The sequence below is a fragment of the Carettochelys insculpta genome, chromosome 3 (genome assembly GCF_033958435.1).
Source record: "Carettochelys insculpta isolate YL-2023 chromosome 3, ASM3395843v1, whole genome shotgun sequence".
Classification (NCBI taxonomy): domain Eukaryota; kingdom Metazoa; phylum Chordata; order Testudines; family Carettochelyidae; genus Carettochelys; species Carettochelys insculpta.
The window spans coordinates 211,347,393-211,370,467 of record NC_134139.1 but is presented as its reverse complement, the minus strand read 5'-3'; the positions used below and the strand labels follow the sequence as shown (position 1 = coordinate 211,370,467).

General features: G+C 56.1%; 1 protein-coding gene across 4 annotated transcripts in view; it reads left to right on the top strand.

Moving 5' to 3' along the window:
* Positions 1–23,075, top strand: part of IFT172 (intraflagellar transport 172) — a 231,338-nt gene that overhangs the window by 204,204 nt on the left and 4,059 nt on the right. For 3 of the 4 annotated variants that reach the window (XM_074991603.1, XM_074991602.1, XM_074991601.1), the window contains 5 exons: positions 9,105–9,164; positions 16,855–16,953; positions 20,995–21,148; positions 21,768–21,859; positions 22,557–22,753. In XM_074991603.1, coding sequence (XP_074847704.1) covers positions 9,105–9,164; positions 16,855–16,953; positions 20,995–21,148; positions 21,768–21,859; positions 22,557–22,646 — 495 coding nt within the window. In that variant the 3' untranslated portion in view covers positions 22,647–22,753. Of the gene's footprint in view, positions 1–9,104; positions 9,165–16,854; positions 16,954–20,994; positions 21,149–21,767; positions 21,860–22,556; positions 22,754–23,075 lie in introns of those variants that run through there. The other variant, XR_012645170.1, reaches the window with a different exon arrangement.

Here is a 23,075-nt window from a genome sequence, read left to right as displayed (position 1 = left end):
AAAAAAAATGTTTTATAGTTGTTCCTGTTATACCAAAGCTAATGGACTCCCTTGTTGTTCAATTTTGTTCCCTGTTAACTTGTTCTACATTTTTTAAAAACGTAGATGTTAGTGGTTTTAGTGATTATTCTAGTTCGCCTCTGAAGTTATATAATAATGCTGCGCGTGACTGGACTCAAAAAATACAATTCATGCCATGAGGGAATGGTGGCCTCTGATGGGCACTCCTGCTGCATTCGATGCCTCAATGAAGAACATGTCCCGCAAAAATGTCCTCACTACTCCAAGTTGACCTACTGGGCTTGTAGAGAGAGAGAAATGTGACTTCAAATGATCTTATTTGACAAAGCCCTCCAGTCTGCTACCCGGGAGACTGCGGAGACCTCTGACCATGGCAGTCAGTACAAGCCCAGGGCCCTTTCTGCGGAAGCAGCTGCACATAAGAGGCCCAGAGCATCTCCCACTCGCTCTCTACCCAAGGATGAGCAAGGGAGGAGACGGCAAAGCTATGTCTGGCTCTACTGTTAAAAAGGCCAAGATAAAGAAATCTGCTTTGTCATTGGCACTGAAACACAGAGCAGAAACAGATACCCTGGTAGCACCGGACTGCTCCAATTTGTCACCGGGGGTAGTATCCACACCACATCAGCAGCCCACAGCACCAGTGACCAGGAGTGCTGCAACGGCACCGCTACCTCGGTACTGACAACGGCAACAACACTAGCACCACCTACTGCGGCACCGACGGTGATGGCACCACCTGCATCGGAATGGCAAGTGATGGCACTGGCACCAGCACCAGGGAAGGGACCAACTACTGAAAAAGTCCTAAAAGCTATTTCGAAGTCCAAGCGCCATTGCGGGCATACTCCTGAGTTTTCACCACAGCGTTCACCTTCACCTCCCATCTTATACATGTCGGACATTTCTCCAGGCCGTATTTCCTTTCCATCTCCTTTTCTCAGGCCATGGTCACCGTCACCTTTCCAGAGATCACAGTCACTGTCCCCCTTTCTGAGACCACAGTCACCATCCTTCTACAAAGTCAAACAGGAACAGCAGCCATCTTCCTCAGTTTGCGCTCGTTCATACTATTCATGGCACAGGCATGGGTACAGGTACCACCCCCACATAGATGTTATTCCCCTGGAGGCACCGCCACTGCTCCTTCTCACTCATGATTGTGAGAGCCACTAGTGCCATGAGCCAGTTAGACACGTCCACAGGGAGTCACAAAAAAGGTCTTCAGTTGTCTTGTGGGCACCAAGCCACACCCCCACGGGTCCACCTCCTTTGGAAATGCGACCTGTGTCCCCTTCTCCCCACACATCAGAGCAGGAGGCTCATTTCTCTGAGACCGAGTGGCTGCTCCGAGTCACCTCGCCAACTAGTGCATCATCTTCATCACCCAATGAGGCAGTTATACTTGGGGATGTCTCCCCTCTGGACTACCTCAGACAGTTCCAGGACCTCTTCCACAGGGTAGCCACCAGCCAAGGTGTGAAATTGGCGGAGGTCCAGGAAAGACAACAGGGTCTGTTGGAGAACCTAAGACCTCCGATCATGTCCAAAATCGCTGTCCCTCTAGGTGAGGCGATAGTGGAAGTACCTGACAATATATGGCAAACACCAGCGTCTGCCCCAGCGACTAATAAAAGGGCAGACAAGAAATAATTTGTGCCCTCAAAGGGCATGGAATACCTTTTTACACACCCGCGACCAAATTCATTGGTGGTAGAGGCCTTCCAGCACAGGTCAAAGGCTCCATAATATAAGTTGACCTCATCAGATATGGACTCTAAACATCTTGATCTCTTTGGCAGAAAGATCTATTCCTCATCTACATTATTGTTGAGAATTGCCAACTATGCTGCTCATCTTTCTAACCATAATTTTGATAACTAACGGCATTAATAAAGTTAGAGAGTCTTTGTGAACGATATTGCTTTGCCCTTGTAACACCAAGCTGTGGATACTACCAGCTTATCTGTCTTCTGAAAGGGCTTGGTTCTCTCCATATGAAAGGCTAACGCCCGTCTCACATCTGATGAGTGCAGTTGTACTTCACGTGCTGATGAGCGTGGTTTGGGATAAAACGTCGGCAGTGCTATGGGCTCATTGATGTGAAATTCCAACTGCCAGATGCGAAGAAACCCATACTAAAGGCTATTGTACAAGAAGGCTATGCCATGTCCAGAATAAGAATGCAGATCGCCCTTGATGTGGCTGTTACAGCGGCTCGTTCTACAGCCACAACTATAGTAATGAGATGGGTTTCCTGGCTGCAAACCTCAAGCGTCCCCAAGGAGCTCCAAAAAAAGATGAAGGACTTCCTCTTTGACAAGAACAAGCTATTTGCCAAAGCTGCTGATACAGTACTGCATTCCAGCAAAGATTTGCATACCACCTTAAGGACCTTGGGCACGTACATGCCACGTTGTAGACATAGACGATTTGGTCCATACCAGAGAAGGTACAATCAACTATTCCGAAGGACACAGTTCCACCAAAGGCAATTTGATCAGTGTAGGTCCACGCAGAGGTTGTTGAGTTGCAGGAATAACCAGCCCTGCAATCAAACATTGCAGTAGTCAAGACAGCAAGTTTCAATAGTTTGATTGACAGCTGCGATACCACCACACCATTCCTACTCCCTGCCCTGTTGAGCCTATTTCATCATTGCCTAAGACCTTATTACAACCAGTGGTCACAGATAACAACTGACGAATGGGTGCTGGAAATAGTTTTGTCAGGGTACACTATCGCTCTCCATGCTTTTCCACCTACTACACCTCCCACCCTGTCATCTTGAGAGACCCCTCTCACAAGATTGTTTTAAGACAAGAGGTGAACCATCTCCTATCCATAGGAGCTGTAAAAAGAGTACTGGACAAGTTCAGAGGGAGAGGATTCTGCTCCCGATACTTCCTCACCCAGAAGAAATCTGTGGGGTGGAGGCCAGTACTGGACCTTCGAAACCAGAACCGTTTATCTGCAAAAGCAACAGTTCAAAATGGTTACCTTGGCATCTATCATTCTGGCGCTAGATCACAGCAATTGGTTTGTGGCTCTTGATCTCCAGGATGCTTACTTCCACATAACTACCCATTCCACCCGCAGATGCTTCCTCCGGTTCATCATAGGCGAAGAACTCTTCCAGTATAGGGTTCTGCCCTTTGGCCTCACCACAGCTCCTAGGGTATTCTCAAAAACCCTTGCAGTAGTTGCAGTGCATCTTGGACGTCTTGACATCGTCATTTTTCCATATCTGGATGATTTCCTTCTCAGAGGAGCATCTTAAGTGGACATTACTGTGATGCTACAAACCACCAAGGCTACCTTTATTGCTCTGGGCCTTATTATAAATGACCAAAAGTCAATCATGGAACCCATGCAAAATACAGAGGTCACAGGTGCACACCTGGATTCTGTTGTGGCTCCCACTTCAGCGTTATCGGACAATCCAAGATCTCATCCACATGGTATCAGCCAGCCCAGAGGTACAAGTTATGACTTACTTACAACTTATAGGTCACATGGTGGCCACCACATATGTGGTTCAACACACATGCCCACATATACCAACCTGATTAGCTTCTATGATGAAGTAACAAGCTCTGTGGACATGGGGAAGTCAGTGGATGTGATATACCTTGACTTCAGCAAGGCTTTTGATATGGTCTCCCACAGATTTCTTGTCCATAAGTTAAGGAAATATGGATTGAATCCTTGGACTATAAGACGGATAGAAAGCTGGCTTGATGGTTGGGACCAACGGGTAGTGGTCAATGGCTCAATATCTGGATGGCGGTTTGTTTCAAGCGGAGTGCCACAAGGCTCAGTTCTGGGGCCGGTGTTATTCAACGTCTTTATTAATGACCTGGATGAGGGACTGGATTGCACCGTCAGCGAGTTTGCAGATAACACAAAACTCGGGGGAGAGGTAGATTCATTGGAGGATAGAGAGAGAATCCAGAGTGACCTGGATAAATTGGAGGACTGGGCCAAAAGAAATCTGATGTGGTTCAATAAGGAGAAGTGCAGAGTCCTGCACCTGGGGCGGAAGAATCCCAAACATTGTTACAGGCTGGGGACCTGAACTCAGCAGCAGTACGACAGAAAGGGACCTAGGGGTTATGGTGGATGAAAGGCTGGATATGAGTAAACAATGTGCCCTTCTACCCAAGAAGGCTAAGGGCATACTAGGGTGCATTAGGAGGAGCATTTCAAGGAGATCTAGAGAAGTAGTTATTCCTCTTTATTCGGCACTGGTGCGGCCACGTCTGGAATATTGTGTCCAGTTTTGGGCCCCCCAGTATAAAAAGGATGTGGATTTGCTGGAGCAGGTTCAGTGAAGGGCAACAAAAATGATTAAGGGTCTGGAGCACAAGACCTATGAGGAGAGGCTGAGGGATTTGGGCTTGTTTAGTTTACAGAAGAGAAGACTTAGAGGTGATTTAATAGCAGCCTTGAACTTCCTGAAGGGGAGCTCTAGAAAGGAGGGTAAGAAACTGTTCTCAGTGGTGTCAGATGGCAGAACAAGGAGTAATGGTCTGAAGTTGAAGAGGGAAGGGTGTAGGTTAGATATTAGGAAAAACTACTTCACCAGGCAGGTGGTGAAGCATTGGAATGCGTTGCCTAGAGAGGTGGTAGATTCTCCATCCCTTGAGGTTTTTAAGTCCCGGCTGGACAAGGTCCTGTCTAGGATGACTTAGTGGGGGTTGATCCTGCTTGAAGCAGGGGGCTGGACTAGATGACGTCCTGAGGTCCCTTCCAGCCCTTTGATTCTGTGATTTTTAGTGCATCCAGCATTGGATAGCGACCATTTATGTGTCTGCAAGTCACAGTATCCACAAATGGGTCACAGTGCTGAGCAACATGCTACACTCACTACAGTGGTAGACTGTGCCATACATCCTCCTTTCTGGCATATTCCACCAGCCTCAACTGACCGCATTGATGATAACAGATGCCTCCCTTATAGGGTGGGGGGCCCACCTAAGCGGTCAGTCCATACAAGGTGATGGTCCAACATGGAGACATACGTTCGTATAAACCTGTTAATGCTCAGGGCTGTGTTCAATGCATGCAAGAACTTCCTCCTATGTACTCGGAATGCAGCCATAAAGATACTTACGGACAATGTGGCCATGATATATTATATCAATCGACAAGCGGATGCACGCTCTCACTCAATATGCGTGGAAGAGATCCACCTGTGGAACTGGTGTATTCTCAATGGCATAACACTGGTAGTGTCATATTTACTGGGTGTCAACAATACAGAGATGGACACCTCAAGCAGGTGCTTTGCACCAGATCACGAGAGGGAAATTTGCCTCGACGTTCTCCATCCCATACTTCACCGACGGGGATTTCCTGCAATAGATTTATATGCAGCTCATCTCAATCAGCAGTGCCGCCACTACTGCTCCAGAACAGCGTTGGGAGCTGGGTCGCGAGGTGATGCCTTTCTAATGAGTTGGAGAGGCCCATTTACTCTATGTGTTTCCCCTGACGATATTAATTCCTAGAGTTCTGGAGAAGGTCAACAGGGATGGAATTAGACTAATACTGGTACCCCTGTCATGGGTGCATCAACATTGGTTTCTGCTCCTGCATGGGATGCCATTCCACACTCTGCAGCTGTTAACCAGATCTGTTAACCCAGGACCAGAGATTGCTTCTCCACCCTCACACACTTCACCTCATAGCATGGCTCACTGCTTGTGTGACAGTGCTGAGAACCTGTGCTCAGAACAGGTAAAGTTCTGCTGTAGAGTAGGTGACAAAATACCTGCGAGACTTACCTTTCAAAAATGGAAGAGGTTCATGATCTGTTGCTCTTCCAGATGACTGTCTCTGAGTGAAGCACTGATCCACGTGATCCTTGACTACTTGTTGGACCTCAAGTGGCAAGGCCTAGTGCTGGCATCTTTAAAAGTGCACCTAACAGAACTATCGGCCTTCAGGCACACAGTAGATGCCACGTTGGTCTTTGCTCATCCTTAAGGGCCTGACCAACCTCTACCCTCCAAGGTGACCTATCTTTCCCCCATGGAGTTTGAACTTGGTTCCTAGAGACATTATTGAGAGGCCCATTTGAACCCATGGCAATGAACTTGCTCCACTTGCTTATGTTAAAGACTGTTTTCCTCCTTGCAGTTATATCTGCCCGGAGGGTTACTGAGCTGTCTGCCCTGATGGCAATCTCTCTATACACCATCTTCAATAAAGGAGTTGTGCTCAGGCTACACCCGCGATTGATTCTTAAGATCTCCTCAGAATTTCACATCAGTGAGCCCATAGCACTGCCGACGTTTTATCCCAAACCACGCTCATCGGCACATGAAGTGCAGCTGCACTCATTAGACGTGAGACGGGCGTTATCCTTTTATGTGGAGAGAACCAAGCCCTTTCAGAAGACAGACAGGCTGGTAGCATCCACAGCTCAGTGTTGTAAGGGCGAAGCAATGTCATTCACAACGACTCTCTAACTTTATCACATCCTGCATCATGACTTGTTATTAGTTGCGGGGCATGTCCTTACCGTGTCTGCCAAGGGCCCATTCGACCACAGCAGTGGCAGCATCAATGACGTTCTTCAGAGGAGTCCCCCTCCATGATATCTGTAGGGCAGCGACCTGAGCTACCCACGACACCTTCATCAAGCATTACGCCATCCATCATTAGATGATTGATGATACCTCTCTCTCCACAGCTGTTCTGTCAGTGCTGGACAAAACCTAAAACTGGTACCCACCTCCTAGTTTACTCTGGGGTACTGCTACTCAGTCACCTAAGGCAGATCACCCACGGGGACACTTGAAGAAAAGAAGTTACTCACCTTCATGCAGTAACAGTGGTTTTTCAAGATGTGTCCCCATGGGTGCTCCACCACCCACCCTTCCTCCCCTCTTCAGATTGCTCTTGTGTTCTTTTGTTTCAGTTTTGAAGCAGTTTAGAGGATCTGGCTCAGCCCTGACCACGCGTGTGATCAAAAGAGCTCAAAGCAGCATGTTGGATACAGCGCAAACTCTTAAGTCATTTCTGGTGTGGCTATGGTCTGAAGAAGTGGGTCTGTCCCATGAAAGCTCATCACCTAATAAATTATTTTGTTAATCTTTAAAGTGCTACTGGACTGCTTTTTTGTTTTGATAGTATATAGACTAGCACAGCTCCCTCTCTGTTAAGAGAGTGCGTCTTACTGAAGAGGAATTTTCACACTACTTTGGAAAGAGAGGCTGCTGAACTCTCTTTCATATTCAAATTTGACACATTAGCACGTGGTTTGAACCAGGATGCAAATTTTCTGGCTCATTATAGGGGCTCTTTTGCATACTTGGCTTAATCTAATTCTTGACTCCCCTCTTCCCCAGCTCTTCTACTTTCTGATTTGCTCACCTTGATCATTTTTTTTTTTCTGATTTGTCAACCTTGATTACTGTTTTTGGTTCTCTGTGCCTTAAATATGGAGTCTGTTCTGGTATGGCTATGGTCTGAAGAAGTGGGTCTGTCCCACAAACGCTCGCCTAATAAATTATTTTGTTAGTCTTTAAAGTGTGACTTTAGTGCTTTTTTCTTTTGCTAGTATATAGACTAGCATGGCTTTCTCTCTGTTACTAATCAACATAGAGGTCCTGGATTTCAATCTCTTTCATAGCAACCTAAATTTGGCCTCCAGAACCTCATTCCTACCTTTCCCTATGTCATTGTTACCTACATTTACCTTGACCACCAGATCTTTCCTGGCACTGCGCTTAAGTCTATCTAGATGTCTCGAGAGATCTGCAACCTTTGTACCAGGCAGGCAAGTCATCATGAGGTTCTCCTGGTCATCACAAACCCAGCTGTCTATGTTTCTAATGATCGAATCCCCCATTACTAACACCTGCCTTTTCACAATGACTGGAGTTCCTGACCCCGGAAAGGTATCCTCAGTGTGAGAGGGTACCACATCATCAGCTGGAAGGAGGGTCCCAACTATGGGATGGTTTTCCTCTGCTCCAATTGAACGTTCTCCTTCCCTGAGCTTTTTGCCCTCCTCAACAGCACAGGGGCTGTCTGAATGGAGGTGAGACAGTTCTAAAGTTCACAAAAAGTCTCATTTGTGTATCTCTCTGCCTCCCTTATATCCTTCAGTTCAACCACCCTGGCATCCAAAGCCCATGCACAGTCTCTGAGGGCCAGGAGTTCCTTGCATCAAATGAACACACATAGGCCACCTGTCCATAGGGCAGGTAATCACACATGCTGCATTGGGTGCAGTAAACAGGAGAATCCACACTCTGCTGCTGGGCTTCTGCCTGCATTTCCTCCTACAGATAATTAGTTTCTCGATCAAGTTTTTATTCCGTTCAGGTAGTTTTGGTGTTAGGTTAATTGAAAAGAGGTTTAAAGAATGCCAAGTGCATCTAGCCCCCTCCAAACTCCCACGTAAAACTCCATTAGCTGCTGCTGCTCGCTAAGCTGACGGGCAGTTGCTCTGCTTGCTACCCCTGAACACAGACCCTGGCTTAGGTATGCACAGTTGTTGGGCAAAGGTGAGCTGTGGAGATTTTAATAGGATGTTGTGAGAGCTCAGAAAGGTAAAGGGTGAGAGCCGCTGCTGTAACCTGCCATGTGCTAACTGTCCCTGGGGCACCACTATTGTGTGCCTGTCTACTCTGCTTTGGAATGGGCGCAGCTCAAAGCCCCCTAGGAACCTCTAGTATCTGGTGAAGGGGACCAGGACCAGGGAGAACAGCACAGACTAGTGCCCCAGCTTCCCCCCCACACACGCCCGCACACACACACACTGTTCATCTCAACAATAATCTGAGCTCTGTGAGCGACCAGGATGGACCCTCCTGGAGGCAGTTATCACACATCTGCTGCTCAAGCACCTTATGGTCTCACACCTGCCTCTGATACAGTTAGTGCTGCTGTGGTGCTGCTGCTGTTCCTGCTCAGACCTGCGGATTCTGTCCCTGAAGCCTTCCTGGCGGCTCAGCCAGGTGCAGCGTAGGTGCCCCCAGTGCAGTTCCCATATTGCCAGTGGATGGTGACATGGCGAGGGCTCCCCAGAATCCCACTCACACTCCTTCTTGCTTTCTCTGCGCTAGGTAGTCGGCTGGGAGAACATGGCATTCATCTTCCTGAACCGCTTCCTGGACCTGACAGATGTGAGTACAGCACTGGGAAGAGGGTAAAGGTAACGCCAGGGAGAGGGTGCTGGTTCTAGCCCGTTTTGTGTCCCAAGCAGGGACATGTGGAGGGTCCATACATGCACAGTGCATACTAGTGAACTGGGCTGCCCCTAAGCAATTGCTCAGCCTGTTTATGCCTAGCACCAGTTTGGTTTTGGTTTTGGTTTTGGTTTTTGCGAGTGCGGGGCAGGCTGCAGGCTGTTCTGAGATGGGGCTGCTGGGGAAGAGCTGTGGAAGAACAGAGAATGTGCTAGCTGTGGCTCAGGGACCCACAGGGGAGCATATCCTGTGTTAATGTGCTTCTGACGGCCAGAGTGAAACCGTGCAGCTCATGCAAAAGAGAAGTTACTCACCGTAGTAACGGTGGTTCTTCGAGATGTGTCCCCGTGGGTGCTCCACAATAGGTGACGGGCTTGCCCGGCGCCGCAGATAGGATCTTCCAAGCAGTTTCTGCCGGACCGCGTATGCGCCGGCGCGCGCCGCTCCCTTGCGTGCTCCTAGCCATGTGCGCGATCCGGTCCCCGCCAGTTCCTCGACCAACCGCCTCGGGTGCCCCTGCAAAACACTAACAGAGATCCGAAGCGGGGAGGATGGGCGGGTAGTGGAGCACCCACGGGGACACATCTTGAAGAACCACCGTTACTACGGTGAGTAACTTCTCTTTCTTCTTCGAGTGTCCCCGTGGGTGCTCCACAATAGGTGACTACCCAGCAGTAACCCAAGATAGGAGGTGGGTAATCGGATTATGTGCAGCTTGTCCCCGAGAGGACCGCTGCAGAGAGACGGGTATCCTCTTGGAATACCCTGTGAAGGGCGTAATGTTTGGCGAAGGTGTCGTAGGATGACCAGGTCGCCGCTCTGCAAATGTCTTTTAACGCAACGCCCTTGAAAAAGGCTGTTGATGCCGCCACCGCCCTGGTGGAATGAGCCTTGGGAGCGGCCGATAAAGGAGTCTTTCTGAGCTCATAGCACATTTTTATGCAGGATACAATGTGCTTTGAGATTCTCTGCGAGGAGAGACCCTCTCCTTTCAATTTGGGAGCGAGGGAGACTAGGAGTCTATCCGTTTTCCGGAAGGACTTGGTCCTGTCTACGTAGAAGGCTAGCGCCTTCCTCACGTCCAGGAGGTGTAGGCGCGCCTCTTCGTTGGAGTTCTGAGGTTTTGGATAAAACGAGGGTAGAACAATAGGTTCGTTGATGTGAAACTCGGAAGAAACTTTGGGGACAAAGGCTGGATGCAGCCGTATGGTTACCGCCTCCTTGGAAAACACAGTGCAGGGTGGCGTTGCCATGACTGCCGCGAGCTCGCTCACCCTACGAGCTGATGTAATTGCGAGAAGAAAGGTCGTCTTAATTGTAAGGAGGCGGAGGGGAACCGTGGCCAAGGGCTCGAACGGTGGTCCCATCAGTGTGGTAAGCACCAGGTCCAAGTTCCACGAAGGTGGAATCGGTTTCCGAGGGGGGTAGAGGTTTATCAACCCTTTGAGGAACCTGGTAACCATAGGGTGGGCGAACACCGTGTGCCCTTCCTCCTCATGTCTGAACGCCGAGATGGCAGCAAGGTGGACCTTTAACGAGGATAGCGAGAGTCCTCCTCTCTTGAGGTCCAGTAAATACTCTAGAATTGTAGGTATAGGCACCGAAAGGGGGGCCAGCTGCTTGGTAGAACACCAAGCCGTGAAGCGAGTCCATTTTTGTTTGTAGGTCTTCCTAGTGGAAGTCCTCCTGCTACTTTCTAGGACATGTTGTACTGCCACTGTGCATGTGCTCTCTAGGGAGCTGAGCCATGGATTAACCACGCTTGCAGTCGCAGGCTGTGGGGGTGCGGATGCACTATGGACCCCTGGGCTTGCGTGAGCAGATCCGGCACCACCGGAAGAGGCATCGGTGGACGGTCCGACATGCGCAGGAGTAGGGGGAACCATTGTTGGCGATCCCACGTTGGGACTATCAGGATCATCCGGGCTCTTTCCCTTCTGGCTTTTTGCAAAACTTTGTGGATCAGCACTGTGGGAGGAAACGCATAAAGCAGGGGGCCCCCCCACGGGATCGCGAACGCGTCCCCCAGGGACCCCCATCCCAGTCCTGCCCTGGAGCAGAATCGTGGGCACTGCTTGTTGTGCTGAGTGGCAAACAGATCGATTTGGGGAAAACCCCATGCGTGGAAAATCGACCGCAGCAGATCGGGACGGATCTGCCACTCGTGTGTGAGCGCAAAACGCCTGCTCAGCTGGTCTGCCTTCACGTTGTGCGCACCCGGCAAGTATGAGGCTTTCAAGATTATATCGTGGGCGATGCACCAGTTCCATAAGCGGATTGCTTCCACGCATAAGGCACGGGATCGAGCTCCTCCTTGCCTGTTTATATAAAACATGGTGGAGGTATTGTCTGTACTGATCCCGATGACTTTGCCTTGTATGTGGTCTCGAAAGTGCTTGCAGGCGTTGAACACTGCTCTGAGCTCCAGTACGTTGATGTGTAGTGACTGTTCCGTGGGTGACCACAGTCCTTGAGTCACCTCTTCGCCCATGTGCGCTCCCCACCCTATGAGGGAGGCATCTGTAGTGAGAAAAAACCGATATTTGCGGCTGGTGGAAGGGTACCCCTGTTAGTAAGTTCCTGGGGTTTACCCACCATTGCAGGGATTTGCGCACCCCGGCTGTGGGCGACACCACCCTGTGAACGGTGTGTACTGCCGGTTTGTATACACTTGCCAGCCAGTGCTGCATGCTGCGCATGTGTAACCTGGCGTTCTGCACTACAAACGTCGCCGCTGCCATGTGGCCCAGCAGCTGCAGGCACGTCAAGACCGGCACCGTAGGGCTGAAGGTGATGACTTGCACGAGGGAACCGATGGCTCGAAAGCGAGCCTCTGGTAGGTATACTCTCGCTGCAACCGAGTTTATGCGAGCCCCTATGAACTCTATGTCCTGTGTGGGGTCTATTTGTGATTTTGCCAGATTGATAACCAGGCCAAGTGAGGAGAACGTGTTTGCTGTGACGCGTATCATGCGCAGAACCTCTCCTTTCGAGGCCCCTTTGAGCAGGCAGTCGTCCAGATACGGGAAAATAAATACCCCCTGTCTGTGCAGGTAGGCTGACACCACTGCCAAGGTCTTGGTGAAGACTCTGGGGGCCGAGGAGAGGCCAAACGGTAGGACCTTGTATTGGAAGTGTTCGTTGCCTACCATGAACCGGAGGAATCGCCGGTGAGCCGAATGGATGGTTATGTGGAAGTACGTGTCTTGTAAATCGAGGGCTGCGAACCAGTCTCCATCGTCCAGAGCGGTAAGGATGGAGGCGATCGTGGTCATCCGAAAACGTTGCTTGCGCAGGTACCTGTTGAGGCCGCGAAGGTCTAAGATGGGCCTCCAGCCTCCTGTCTTTTTCTCCGTGAGGAAATACCTGGAGTAGAACCCTTTCCCGTGCAGTTGCTCCGGCACTCTTTCCACCGCCCCTATGAGCATGAGATGGTCCACCTCCTGCCTGAGCCTTGCTACCTGGGAGGCCTCCTGGAGGTGGGGCTTGGGTGGAGGTCGTGACGGTGGGAGCGACTGGAAGGGGATGGCGTACCCCGTGGCTATGATCTCCAGCACCCATTTGTCTGTGGTGATCCTTTGCCACTGGTCGTAGAATGGTCGGAGGCGATGGTGAAACAGCTGCTTCGGATGACCTTGTGCGATGGTAGTGATGGCGCAGCCCTGGATCTGTATGTCAAACTTGTGGCCTTTGGCCCCGCCCCGAGGACGCCCGGCTCTGTTGTGAGCGTCGCCTGGGAGTTCTGTACTGCTGGTGCTGTTGATGTCGCCCTTGCTCGTAACCCCTGTGATACTGGGGGCGCTGTTGCTGGTACTGGTACCGCCTTTGCTGAGGGTAGTACCTTTTCTTTGTGTATGGAGGGGTGTAAATCCCCAGGGTCCTGAGTGTGGCTCTTGAATCTTTACTGGAATGAAGGACCGAGTCAGTTGATTCAGCAAACAGCTTCTGCGAGTCGAAGGGAAGGTCAACTATCTTCGCCTGCAGATCCCTCGGTATACCCGAGGTCTGGAGCCAGGACTCCCTTCGCATCACCACTGCGGTTGCTGTGGAACGTGCTGCCGTGTCCGCAACGTCCAAAGCAATCTGAACTCCCATCCTCGCAGCCGCGTAGCCTTCTTGCACGATGGCCTTGAGCACCGGCTTTTTGTCCTCTGGAAGCGAGTCCATGAGGGAAGTTAACCTGGAATAGTTGTCAAAATTATGGTTCGCCAAGTGCGCTGCGTAATTTGCCATTCGCAACGTTAAAGTGGAGGAGGAGTAGACCTTTCTGCCGAACAGCTCTAGCTTCTTGGCATCTTTCTCCGTTCCCCCTGTTTTAAATTGAGATGTTTTTGATCTTTGTTGCGAGGACTCCACCACCAGGGAGTTTGGCTGTGGGTGGCTAAACAGGAACTCCATGCCCTTCGCCGGCACGAAGTATTTCTTATCCGCTCTCTTTTGGACAGGCGGAATAGTCGCAGGGGTCTGCCATATCGTAGTGGCGGACTCTAAGATCGCTTCATCAAGCGGTATTGCTACTCTGGAAGAGGCCGGAGGTCTCAAATTTTTGAGGAGCTTATGGTGTTTCTCTTGCACCTCTGCTGTCTGGATGCCTTGCGTGAAGGCCACCCTCTTAAACAGCTCCTGAAACTGTTTGAGATCGTCCGTAGGATGGACGTCCCCCAGGGCCGTAGCCTCGTCCGGGGAAGAGAGTGAGGAACCGCTGGGGTACATCTCTCTGGACCCTTCCGGTTCCTGCTCGTGATGGTACACCCTCTCGCTAGAGGTTTGCGAGGGAAAATCTCGGGGTTCCATGACCAGTCCCCCTTGAGATGCTTGAGTCTCTGTCCCCGGTCGCGATTGCCCTCGGGGGTACGAGATAGTTTGTGGGGATCTTTCCCTAGTAGATTGCCGATGGTGTGTATGCCCCGCGTGGTAGGGGCGACCATGGCAGTATAGGCACTGTTCTTGGGAGGGTGACCTAGACCACTCCCTTGGTGTGTACCCTCTGCGTCTGGGGGAGGGAGATCGTCGAGACACTGGAGAGAGCGACTTTGCATAATAGTCCAGTGGTTCAAACCCGAGGAAGGGTGAAGGTGGGGCCAGCCATGGCGAGGCTGGTTGTAAAAATGGAGAAGGGGGCTCCGGGTAGGCTAGGGGGGACCCCTGCCTTCTGGTTGGAGTCTGCAACGTAAGCGGAGGGCTGTGAGAAAGCAGCTCCACAGCCCTGTCCGGAGAGGGGCTGCAATGCCTCCTCTTGTGTGCAGCCTTCCCCCTCCCTGGAGGAGGTGACTCCGCCCCCTGACGCACGGGGGATCCCGGCCCTGTCGGCACCGTGCTAGGCACGCTCGAAGGCGGTGCCGCACGTGCGGTGTCCTTCTGCGCCTGCAGGCTACGTGCCTGCGCGCTCTGCACCGCCGGTTCCGTTGGGGTCGGTGCCGCTGCCTGCGGTGCCGCCGGTACCGGCGCTTGTTTAGCCGCCGCCCTGCCTGCGGTGCGGGGCGGCTGGCTGATCATCGGAGGCTGAGCCGTTTCCACGTGGGTCTCCGTGCCGCCGCCGATCAGCTGTTGCTGCGGCTGGGGGCTGCTCGCTCCTCCCGTCCCGCTCACTATTGCTGCGGGCAGGGATCGGGCTGGAGAGACTTTCCTCCGTTTCTGCGCTGATGGAGTGAGGGAGGCAGCTTTCCTTTTAAGGGCCCCAGAGGGTCCCTCCTGCTGCGGCCGCTCCGGCACGTCTGGCTGGAGGGCCTTATCAAGAAGCAGCATTTTAATGCGCATCTCCCTGTCTCTCCGTGCTCTGGTTGTTAATTTAGCACAGAAAGCGCATTTTTGTGCCACATGGGACTCCCCCAGGCACCTTATGCATAGACTGTGCCCATCGGACACTGGCATCGCCTCTCGGCAGGACTCACATTCTTTAAAGCCTGAAGAGGACATTGTTGGTGAGTCTTTGAGTTTTGTTAAGTGGCTACTTAGCACCTTCTTTGTGCTGTTTTCCCCGTCCGATGGCCTGCCTCAGCAGGAGGGCTGATGGCTGTAGCTCCTGGCCTCCGGCGCTTGTTACTGGGACTGGCTGAAGCTGTCCCGCTCGTAGTTTGTTTGTTGTTGTTTGTTTTTTGTTGTTTTTTTTTTGCAAAATAACAACCGGCTAACTCATAGTAGCCTAAGTATCTGAAAAACTTTGGAAGAAAAACAGATAAAGTCGTTGAATACGCTATTTGGCCTTAGCCTAGTCAGATTCCGTCTGCAGCCGACGGCGGTTAAGAGGAACTGGCGGGGACCGGATCGCGCACATGGCCAGGAGCGCGCAAGGGAGCGGCGCGCGCCGGCGCATGTGCGGTCCGGCAGAAACTGCTTGGAAGATCCGATCTGCGGCGCCGGGCAAGCCCGTCACCTATTGTGGAGCACCCACGGGGACACTCGAAGAAGAACAAAGCCTTGTCTGCATGTCCAGATCAGTAGACTTGCAGGTCAGACAGTACCTTGATGTCCACCCAGGCTGGCTTCTGCAGGTAGCCCTGAATGAGGAAGATAAGTTGTGTTGGCTGTTGCCCTACAAGAACCAGGAAGGAAAGCTTCCAGATAGGCTCATACCTTGCCCTCCTGTTGGCCTGGCTCGTAGCAGGGACCCAAGAGCAGCTGGCAAAGAGAGTCACTCAGTTTCCAAACCCCAGCAGCTGCCACTTGAGTTAGGGTCCTATGTGGCTTCCATCCTAACCATGTTCTTCTTAACAGCAGAGGCCCGTTGGGAACAGCAGTTCCCCTGGACCGAGGGTGCCAGCTGCTATCCTGTGGGATGGGAGACACTCCATAGAGAACTGAAAGAAGCATTTGACAATGGCTTTATAGAAAACAGGTCTCATCAGACAAATTTCTGCTTATAGCCCTGGCTGCTAAGTCTCTCTCAGAGCTGCAGTTTAGTCCTGCTTGACAGGCAATAGGAAAACCCAGCAATATGCCAGATCAGCAGCACCCATATTAAATGGATTGACTAGCATCTAGCTTGTGGCTATCAAGTACATGTACAGTTGTCAGCCAGTGGGGGTGGAGGGGTTCCCCATGGGATCCTGCCCGGTGTCTGTTCTCAGCTCCATGCTATTTAATGTAAGGCTGACTGGTGGTAAAGTGTAGGGTCCAGACAACTCGGTCAGTGATGGTGGGCAGAAGTCAGTTCCCCTGAATGACTGGCATGCACAGCCAGCTGGGCTGGACCAGGGTCTGAGACAGACAAGGTGGGGGGTGGGGGGTGGGGATTGGCTTGTATCTGACCAGGAGAGCCAAGCACGGAGCTCTTCCTCAGGTCTTAGGTGTGCCCACCACAGCATGCACTTCACACCAGCAGAACTTGGTTCGGTGCAAGCTCTTCTCTCACCCACTTGGCAGTATGCTAGGCTCTGTGAGCAGCGCTAATGCCAGCACTTACCTTGGAAGCAAATAACGTGGGTCCCACAGGATGGAGCCCGGCTCTCCAGATGGAAGAGCAGCTGAATGCAAGGTCGGGGCTACTGTGAGCTGTGGGAGTGTCAGGGCGTCTCCTGGGACCCTGCTGTGTTGGGCCATTGGGATGAGGGAGGTTTGTGCTGGGCTGGGCTGGGCTGGGCTGGCGCGGCAGTGCTGACCCCATCTGAGGGCTCTTCCTCTGCCCCAGGCCATTGAGGAGGGCACGCTTGATGCTCTCGACCACGTCGACTTCCAGAACACAGACATTCCCTTCGAGGTGCCGCTCCCGGCACACCAGCACGTGGATGTGAGTGTTGCCCCAGTCCCGATTTACCTCGGCCCCAGTCCAGGCAGGGAGCAGGGCCCAGTTCCAGCTGTGCATGGGGGTGTGAGGAACCAGCCTCTCACCAACAGGGTGGGAGGGGACAAGGGAGCAGGGCCCCAGCTGTCAGCAATAGGGGGAGGGGTGGGGGAGCAGGGCCCCAGCTGTCAGCAATAGGGGGAGGGGGTGGGGGAGCAGGGCCCCAGCTGTCAGCAATGGGGGGAGGGGTGGGGGAGCAGGGCCCCAGCTGTCAGCAATGGGGGGAGGGAGAGGGGGAGCAGGGCCCCAGCTGTCAGCGATGGGGGGAGGGGGAGGGAGAGAGGGAGCAGGGCCCCAGCTGTCAGCAATAGGGGGAGGGGTAGGGGGAGCAGGGCCCCAGCTGTCAGCAATAGGGGGAGGGGTAGGGGGAGCAGGGCCCCAGCTGTCAGCAATAGGGGGAGGGGTAGGGGGAGCAGGGCCCCAGCTGTCAGCGATAGGGGTGGGGGAGGGAGAGAGGGAGCAGGGCCCCAGCTGTCAGCAATGGGGGGAGGGGGAGCAGGGCCCCAGCTGTCAGCAATAGGGGGAGGGGTAGGGGAGCAGGGCCCCAGCTGTCAGCGATGGGGGGAGGGGTAGAGGGAGCAGGGCCCCAGCTGTCAGCGATAGGGGGAGGGGTAGGGGGAGCAGGGCCCCAGCTGTCAGCGATGGGGGGAGGGGTAGGGGAGCAGGGCCCCAGCTGTCAGCGATAGGGGGAGGGGTAGGGGGAGCAGGGCCCCAGCTGTCAGCGATAGGGGGTGGGGGAGGGGAGCAGGGCCCCAGCTGTCAGCGATGGGGGGAGGGGGAGGGGGAGCAGGGCCCCAGCTGTCAGCGATAGGGGGTGGGGGAGGGGAGCAGGGCCCCAGCTGTCAGCGATGGGGGGAGGGGGAGGGGGAGCAGGGCCCCAGCTGTCAGCGATGGGGGGAGGGGGAGGGGGAGCAGGGCCCCAGCTGTCAGCGATAGGGGGAGGGGTAGAGGGAGCAGGGCCCCAGCTGTCAGCAATAGGGGGAGGGGGAGGGGAGCAGGGCCCCAGCTGTCAGCAATAGGGGGAGGGGTTGGGGGAGCAGGGCCCCAGCTGTCAGCGATGGGGGGAGGGGTAGAGGGAGCAGGGCCCCAGCTGTCAGCGATAGGGGGAGGGGTAGGGGGAGCAGGGCCCCAGCTGTCAGCGATAGGGGGAGGGGTAGGGGAGCAGGGCCCCAGCTGTCAGCGATGGGGGAGGGGTAGAGGGAGCAGGGCCCCAGCTGTCAGCGATAGGGGGAGGGGTAGGGGAGCAGGGCCCCAGCTGTCAGCGATGGGGGGAGGGGGAGGGAGAGAGGGAGCAGGGCCCCAGCTGTCAGCAATGGGGGGAGGGGTAGGGGAGCAGGGCCCCAGCTGTCAGCGATAGGGGGAGGGGTAGGGGGAGCAGGGCCCCAGCTGTCAGCGATAGGGGGTGGGGGAGGGGAGCAGGGCCCCAGCTGTCAGCGATGGGGGGAGGGGGAGGGAGAGAGGGAGCAGGGCCCCAGCTGTCAGCGATGGGGGGGAGGGGGAGGCAGAGAGGGAGCAGGGCCCCAGCTGTCAGCGATGGGGGGAGGGGGTAGAGGAGCAGGGCCCCAGCTGTCAGCGATGGGGGGAGGGGGAGGGAGAGAGGGAGCAGGGCCCCAGCTGTCAGCAATGGGGGGGAGGGGTAGGGGAGCAGGGCCCCAGCTGTCAGCGATAGGGGGAGGGGTAGGGGGAGCAGGGCCCCAGCTGTCAGCGATAGGGGGTGGGGGAGGGGAGCAGGGCCCCAGCTGTCAGCGATGGGGGGAGGGGGAGGGGGAGCAGGGCCCCAGCTGTCAGCGATAGGGGGAGGGGTAGAGGGAGCAGGGCCCCAGCTGTCAGCGATAGGGGGTGGGGGAGGGGAGCAGGGCCCCAGCTGTCAGCAATAGGGGGAGGGGGAGGGGAGCAGGCCCCAGCTGTCAGCAATAGGGGGAGGGGTTGGGGGAGCAGGGCCCCAGCTGTCAGCGATGGGGGGAGGGGGAGGGGTGGGGGAGCAGGGCCCCAGCTGTCAGCGATGGGGGGAGGGGGAGGGAGAGGGGGAGCAGGGCCCCAGCTGTCAGCAATAGGGGGAGGGGGAGGGGTGGGGGAGCAGGGCCCCAGCTGTCAGCGATGGGGGGAGGGGAGGCAGAGAGGGAGCAGGGCCCCAGCTGTCAGCGATAGGGGGAGGGGGAGGGGTGGGGGAGCAGGGCCCCAGCTGTCAGCGATGGGGGGAGGGGGAGGGGGAGCAGGGCCCCAGCTGTCAGCGATGGGGGGAGAGGGAGGGGGAGCAGGGCCCCAGCTGTCAGCGATGGGGGGAGGGGGAGGGGGAGCAGGGCCCCAGCTGTCAGCGATGGGGGGAGGGGGAGGGGGAGCAGGGCCCCAGCTGTCAGCGATGGGGGGAGGGGGAGAGGGAGCAGGGCCCCAGCTGTCAGCGATAGGGGAGGGGGAGGGGGAGAGGGAGCAGGGCCCCAGCTGTCAGCGATGGGGGGAAGGGGGAGGGGAGCAGGGCCCCAGCTGTCAGCGATGGGGGGAGGGGGAGAGGGAGCAGGGCCCCAGCTGTCAGCGATAGGGGAGGGGGAGGGGGAGAGGGAGCAGGGCCCCAGCTGTCAGCGATGGGGGGAGGGGGAGGGGGAGCAGGGCCCCAGCTGTCAGCGATGGGGGGAGGGGGAGGCAGAGAGGGAGCAGGGCCCCAGCTGTCAGCGATAGGGGAGGGGGAGGGGGAGAGGGAGCAGGGCCCCAGCTGTCAGCAATGGGGGGAGGGGGAGGGGGAGCAGGGCCCCAGCTGTCAGCGATGGGGGGAGGGGGAGGGGGAGAGGGAGCAGGGCCCCAGCTGTCAGCGATAGGGGAGGGGGAGGGGGAGAGGGAGCAGGGCCCCAGCTGTCAGCAATGGGGGGAGGGGTAGGGGAGCAGGGCCCCAGCTGTCAGCGATGGGGGGAGGGGTTGGGGGAGCAGGGCCCCAGCTGTCAGCGATGGGGGGAGGGGGAGGCAGAGAGGGAGCAGGGCCCCAGCTGTCAGCGATGGGGGGAGGGGGAGGGGGAGCAGGGCCCCAGCTGTCAGCGATGGGGGGAGGGGGAGGCAGAGAGGGAGCAGGGCCCCAGCTGTCAGCGATGGGGGGAGGGGGAGGGGGAGCAGGGCCCCAGCTGTCAGCGATGGGGGGAGGGGTTGGGGGAGCAGGGCCCCAGCTGTCAGCGATGGGGGGAGGGGGAGGGGGAGGGGGAGCAGGGCCCCAGCTGTCAGCGATGGGGGGAGGGGTTGGGGGAGCAGGGCCCCAGCTGTCAGCGATGGGGGGAGGGGTTGGGGGAGCAGGGCCCCAGCTGTCAGCGATGGGGGGAGGGGGAGGGGGAGGGGGAGCAGGGCCCCAGCTGTCAGCGATGGGGGGAGGGGGGAGGGGGAGGGAGAGAGGGAGCAGGGCCCCAGCTGTCAGCGATGGGGGGAGGGGGAGGGGGAGGGGGAGCAGGGCCCCAGCTGTCAGCGATGGGGGGAGGGGGAGGGGGAGGGGGAGCAGGGCCCCAGCTGTCAGCGATGGGGGGAGGGGGAGGGGGAGCAGGGCCCCAGCTGTCAGCGATGGGGGGAGGGGGAGGGGGAGCAGGGCCCCAGCTGTCAGCGATGGGGGGAGGGGGAGGGGGAGCAGGGCCCCAGCTGTCAGCGATGGGGGGAGGGGCAGTGAGAGAGCAGCCCATCCCCAACACTCAGCAGCAGGGCCCACCTCTCAGGGACCGGACCAGGGGATGGGAGAGTGAGGGAGCAGGGCCAGGCCCTCAGCAAGAGAGGGTGGGAAGAACAAGAAGAGCAGAGCACCAGCTGCCAGCCACAGGAAGCAGGGGACCAAGGAAGCAGCCTCCCAGCACCATGGGGCGGAGGGAGCCTCTTAGGCACTAGGTGGGATGGGGCACGAGGGGTCGTGTTCTCCTCTGTCCATGGAGGCTCAGGGCCTAGGGGCCTGGACTTGGGGCCAGGCCGGTCCATGGGGCAGTGCCCACCCGGAGCCTGGTTTCAGCTGTGCTGTGTGTTGTGGGGCAGGAGGCAATGCGGGAAGAGGTCAGAGACTGGGTGCTCACAATGTCCATGGACCAGCGGCTGGAGCAAGTTCTGCCCCGAGACGAACGGGACACATATGAGGCTTCACTGGTGGCCGCAGGCACAGGTGTGCGCTCCCTGCCCTGCCTGCTCACCGGTGAGTCCCCCATGGCAGGTGCCTTGGGCAGTAAGTGTGGCAGGAATGGCACCCTGTGGGGCGCTGGTCGGGAGTCAGACGGGCAGTGGGCGATTGGGACTGGGGTAGCATGGTTGGCACATGGGGCACACTGGCAGTGGGCGATTGGGACCCCCTGTGGCAGCAGGGTTGGTAGTGGGGGAAGGTGTGGGACCAGGAGGGAGCAGGGTTGGCAGTGGGGGATTGGAACTTAGGGTGGGCAGAACAATGTTCATGGGGGGCAGACTGGCCATGGGGGAGCAGGACCCTGGGGGGGAGCAGGGTTGGAGGTGTGGGATCGGAGGGGGCCCGCCTGGCTGTGGAGGTTTGTGACTGAGGGAGAGGTGTGGGACTTGGGAGGGAGCAGGATTGTTGGTGCGGTGGTGGAGATTTGCCCAGGGGGGTGTGCGTTGGCAGCAGGCCATGAGACACTGGGGAGAGAACTGTAGGCAAAGGCTGTGGGCAGGGTCCTGTGTGGCACCATTGGCTGAACACCAAGGCCAGGCCCTGGCAGTGGGGCTGGCCGGCTCGGGAGTCAGGCAGTGCTGCTGACTGCCCCACGCGGCCCTGTCCCTGCTCAGAGACGGTTGTCTGTGGCCAGGCTACCCTGTGCTGAGGAACAAAGTTGAGTTCAAGCGGCCTGGAAAAGAAGCCAACAAAGACACCTGGAACAAGTTCCTGATGGCTGTCAAGGTAGGAGGAGGGTGCTTTGCTCATGAGTGGCTTGGAGCTGGACAGAGGTTGAGTGGTATGTCAGGCCAAAACAGAGCATGTGGTTCCCTTTTAGGCATGTGCATGCTGGCAGGGGGCAGGGCAGCTGCCTGCTCACCCTTCCCCACCTAGCACCTCTGAGCTGCGCCAAAGGGCAGAAGATCTGGGGCACTGGAGCCATGTTCCCCTGGAGAGGAGGTTGCTGGGTCCAGCAGGTGAAGGGACAGCTGGAGTCAGGCCTACCTTGAGTTCTCAGCCTGGCCCAGCCTCCTGCCTTGGGTCCCCAGCCTGGCCTGTGTTATGCAGCCCCTCTGTGTATTACCCTGCTCGGTCCCCCTTCCCCTAATGTGCACCCCATGCCCGTGAGCCCCAAGGAACAAAGCTACGCCCCACACCATGCAGTCCAGGGGCCAGTCTCCACAGCTGCCGTTTGTAGCAGTCCTCCCTGCCCCCACGCCCAAACACCCCAGTTGGGGTGGGAGGCATGCAAGGTCGCAAGCCTGGGGCCAGCTGTTGCCTGGCCATGGACAAGCCCCTGGGGCCTGGCTTTGCATGGCCTAGGTGGCAGCGGAGGGAACGTGCTGAACCCTCCAGGAGCTGAGTTCAGCTCAGATGACCTCATTCGCTGCCCCAGCGGCAAGCTTGGCTGGCTTCATCCAGCACCTCTTCTCTCTTGCAGACATCCCATAGCCCTACGTGTCAAGATGTGCTCAAGTTCATCGGCCAGTGGTCTGGGGGTCTGCCAAGCAGCAATTTCTCCTTCCAGTGAGCACTGCAGTGCCCCGTACAGGCTGCTGAGCAAAGCCAGTCCCCATTAAAGGTAGCTGTGGAACTGTAGCCATGGCCCTGGCTCCCATAATGGCCCTTCCTACAAACCCGGCATTTCCCTGGGGGTGGGCAGCATCCCCCGTCTCTGGCGTGAGGAACCCCAGTGCCCAGCCTAGTGGGGCAAGCACAGGGCCCTGGAGTGCTGCTCTCCAGCCCGCTGCCTGGGGCGCTACTAGCGTTTGCATGCACTGCTGCGGAGCCAGCCGTGAGCAGCACAGCAGTAGGGTAGGCTGGGCCCTGACACTGTCCAGGAGCACAAGGCAGGGTCTGGCACCGAGCACCAGGTCCAGAACACCACAGCTTCCCACAGGGCTGGGGTGCATGAGGAACCACGCCTACCCGAGCAATGACAGGGCTCAGGCCTCCCCTC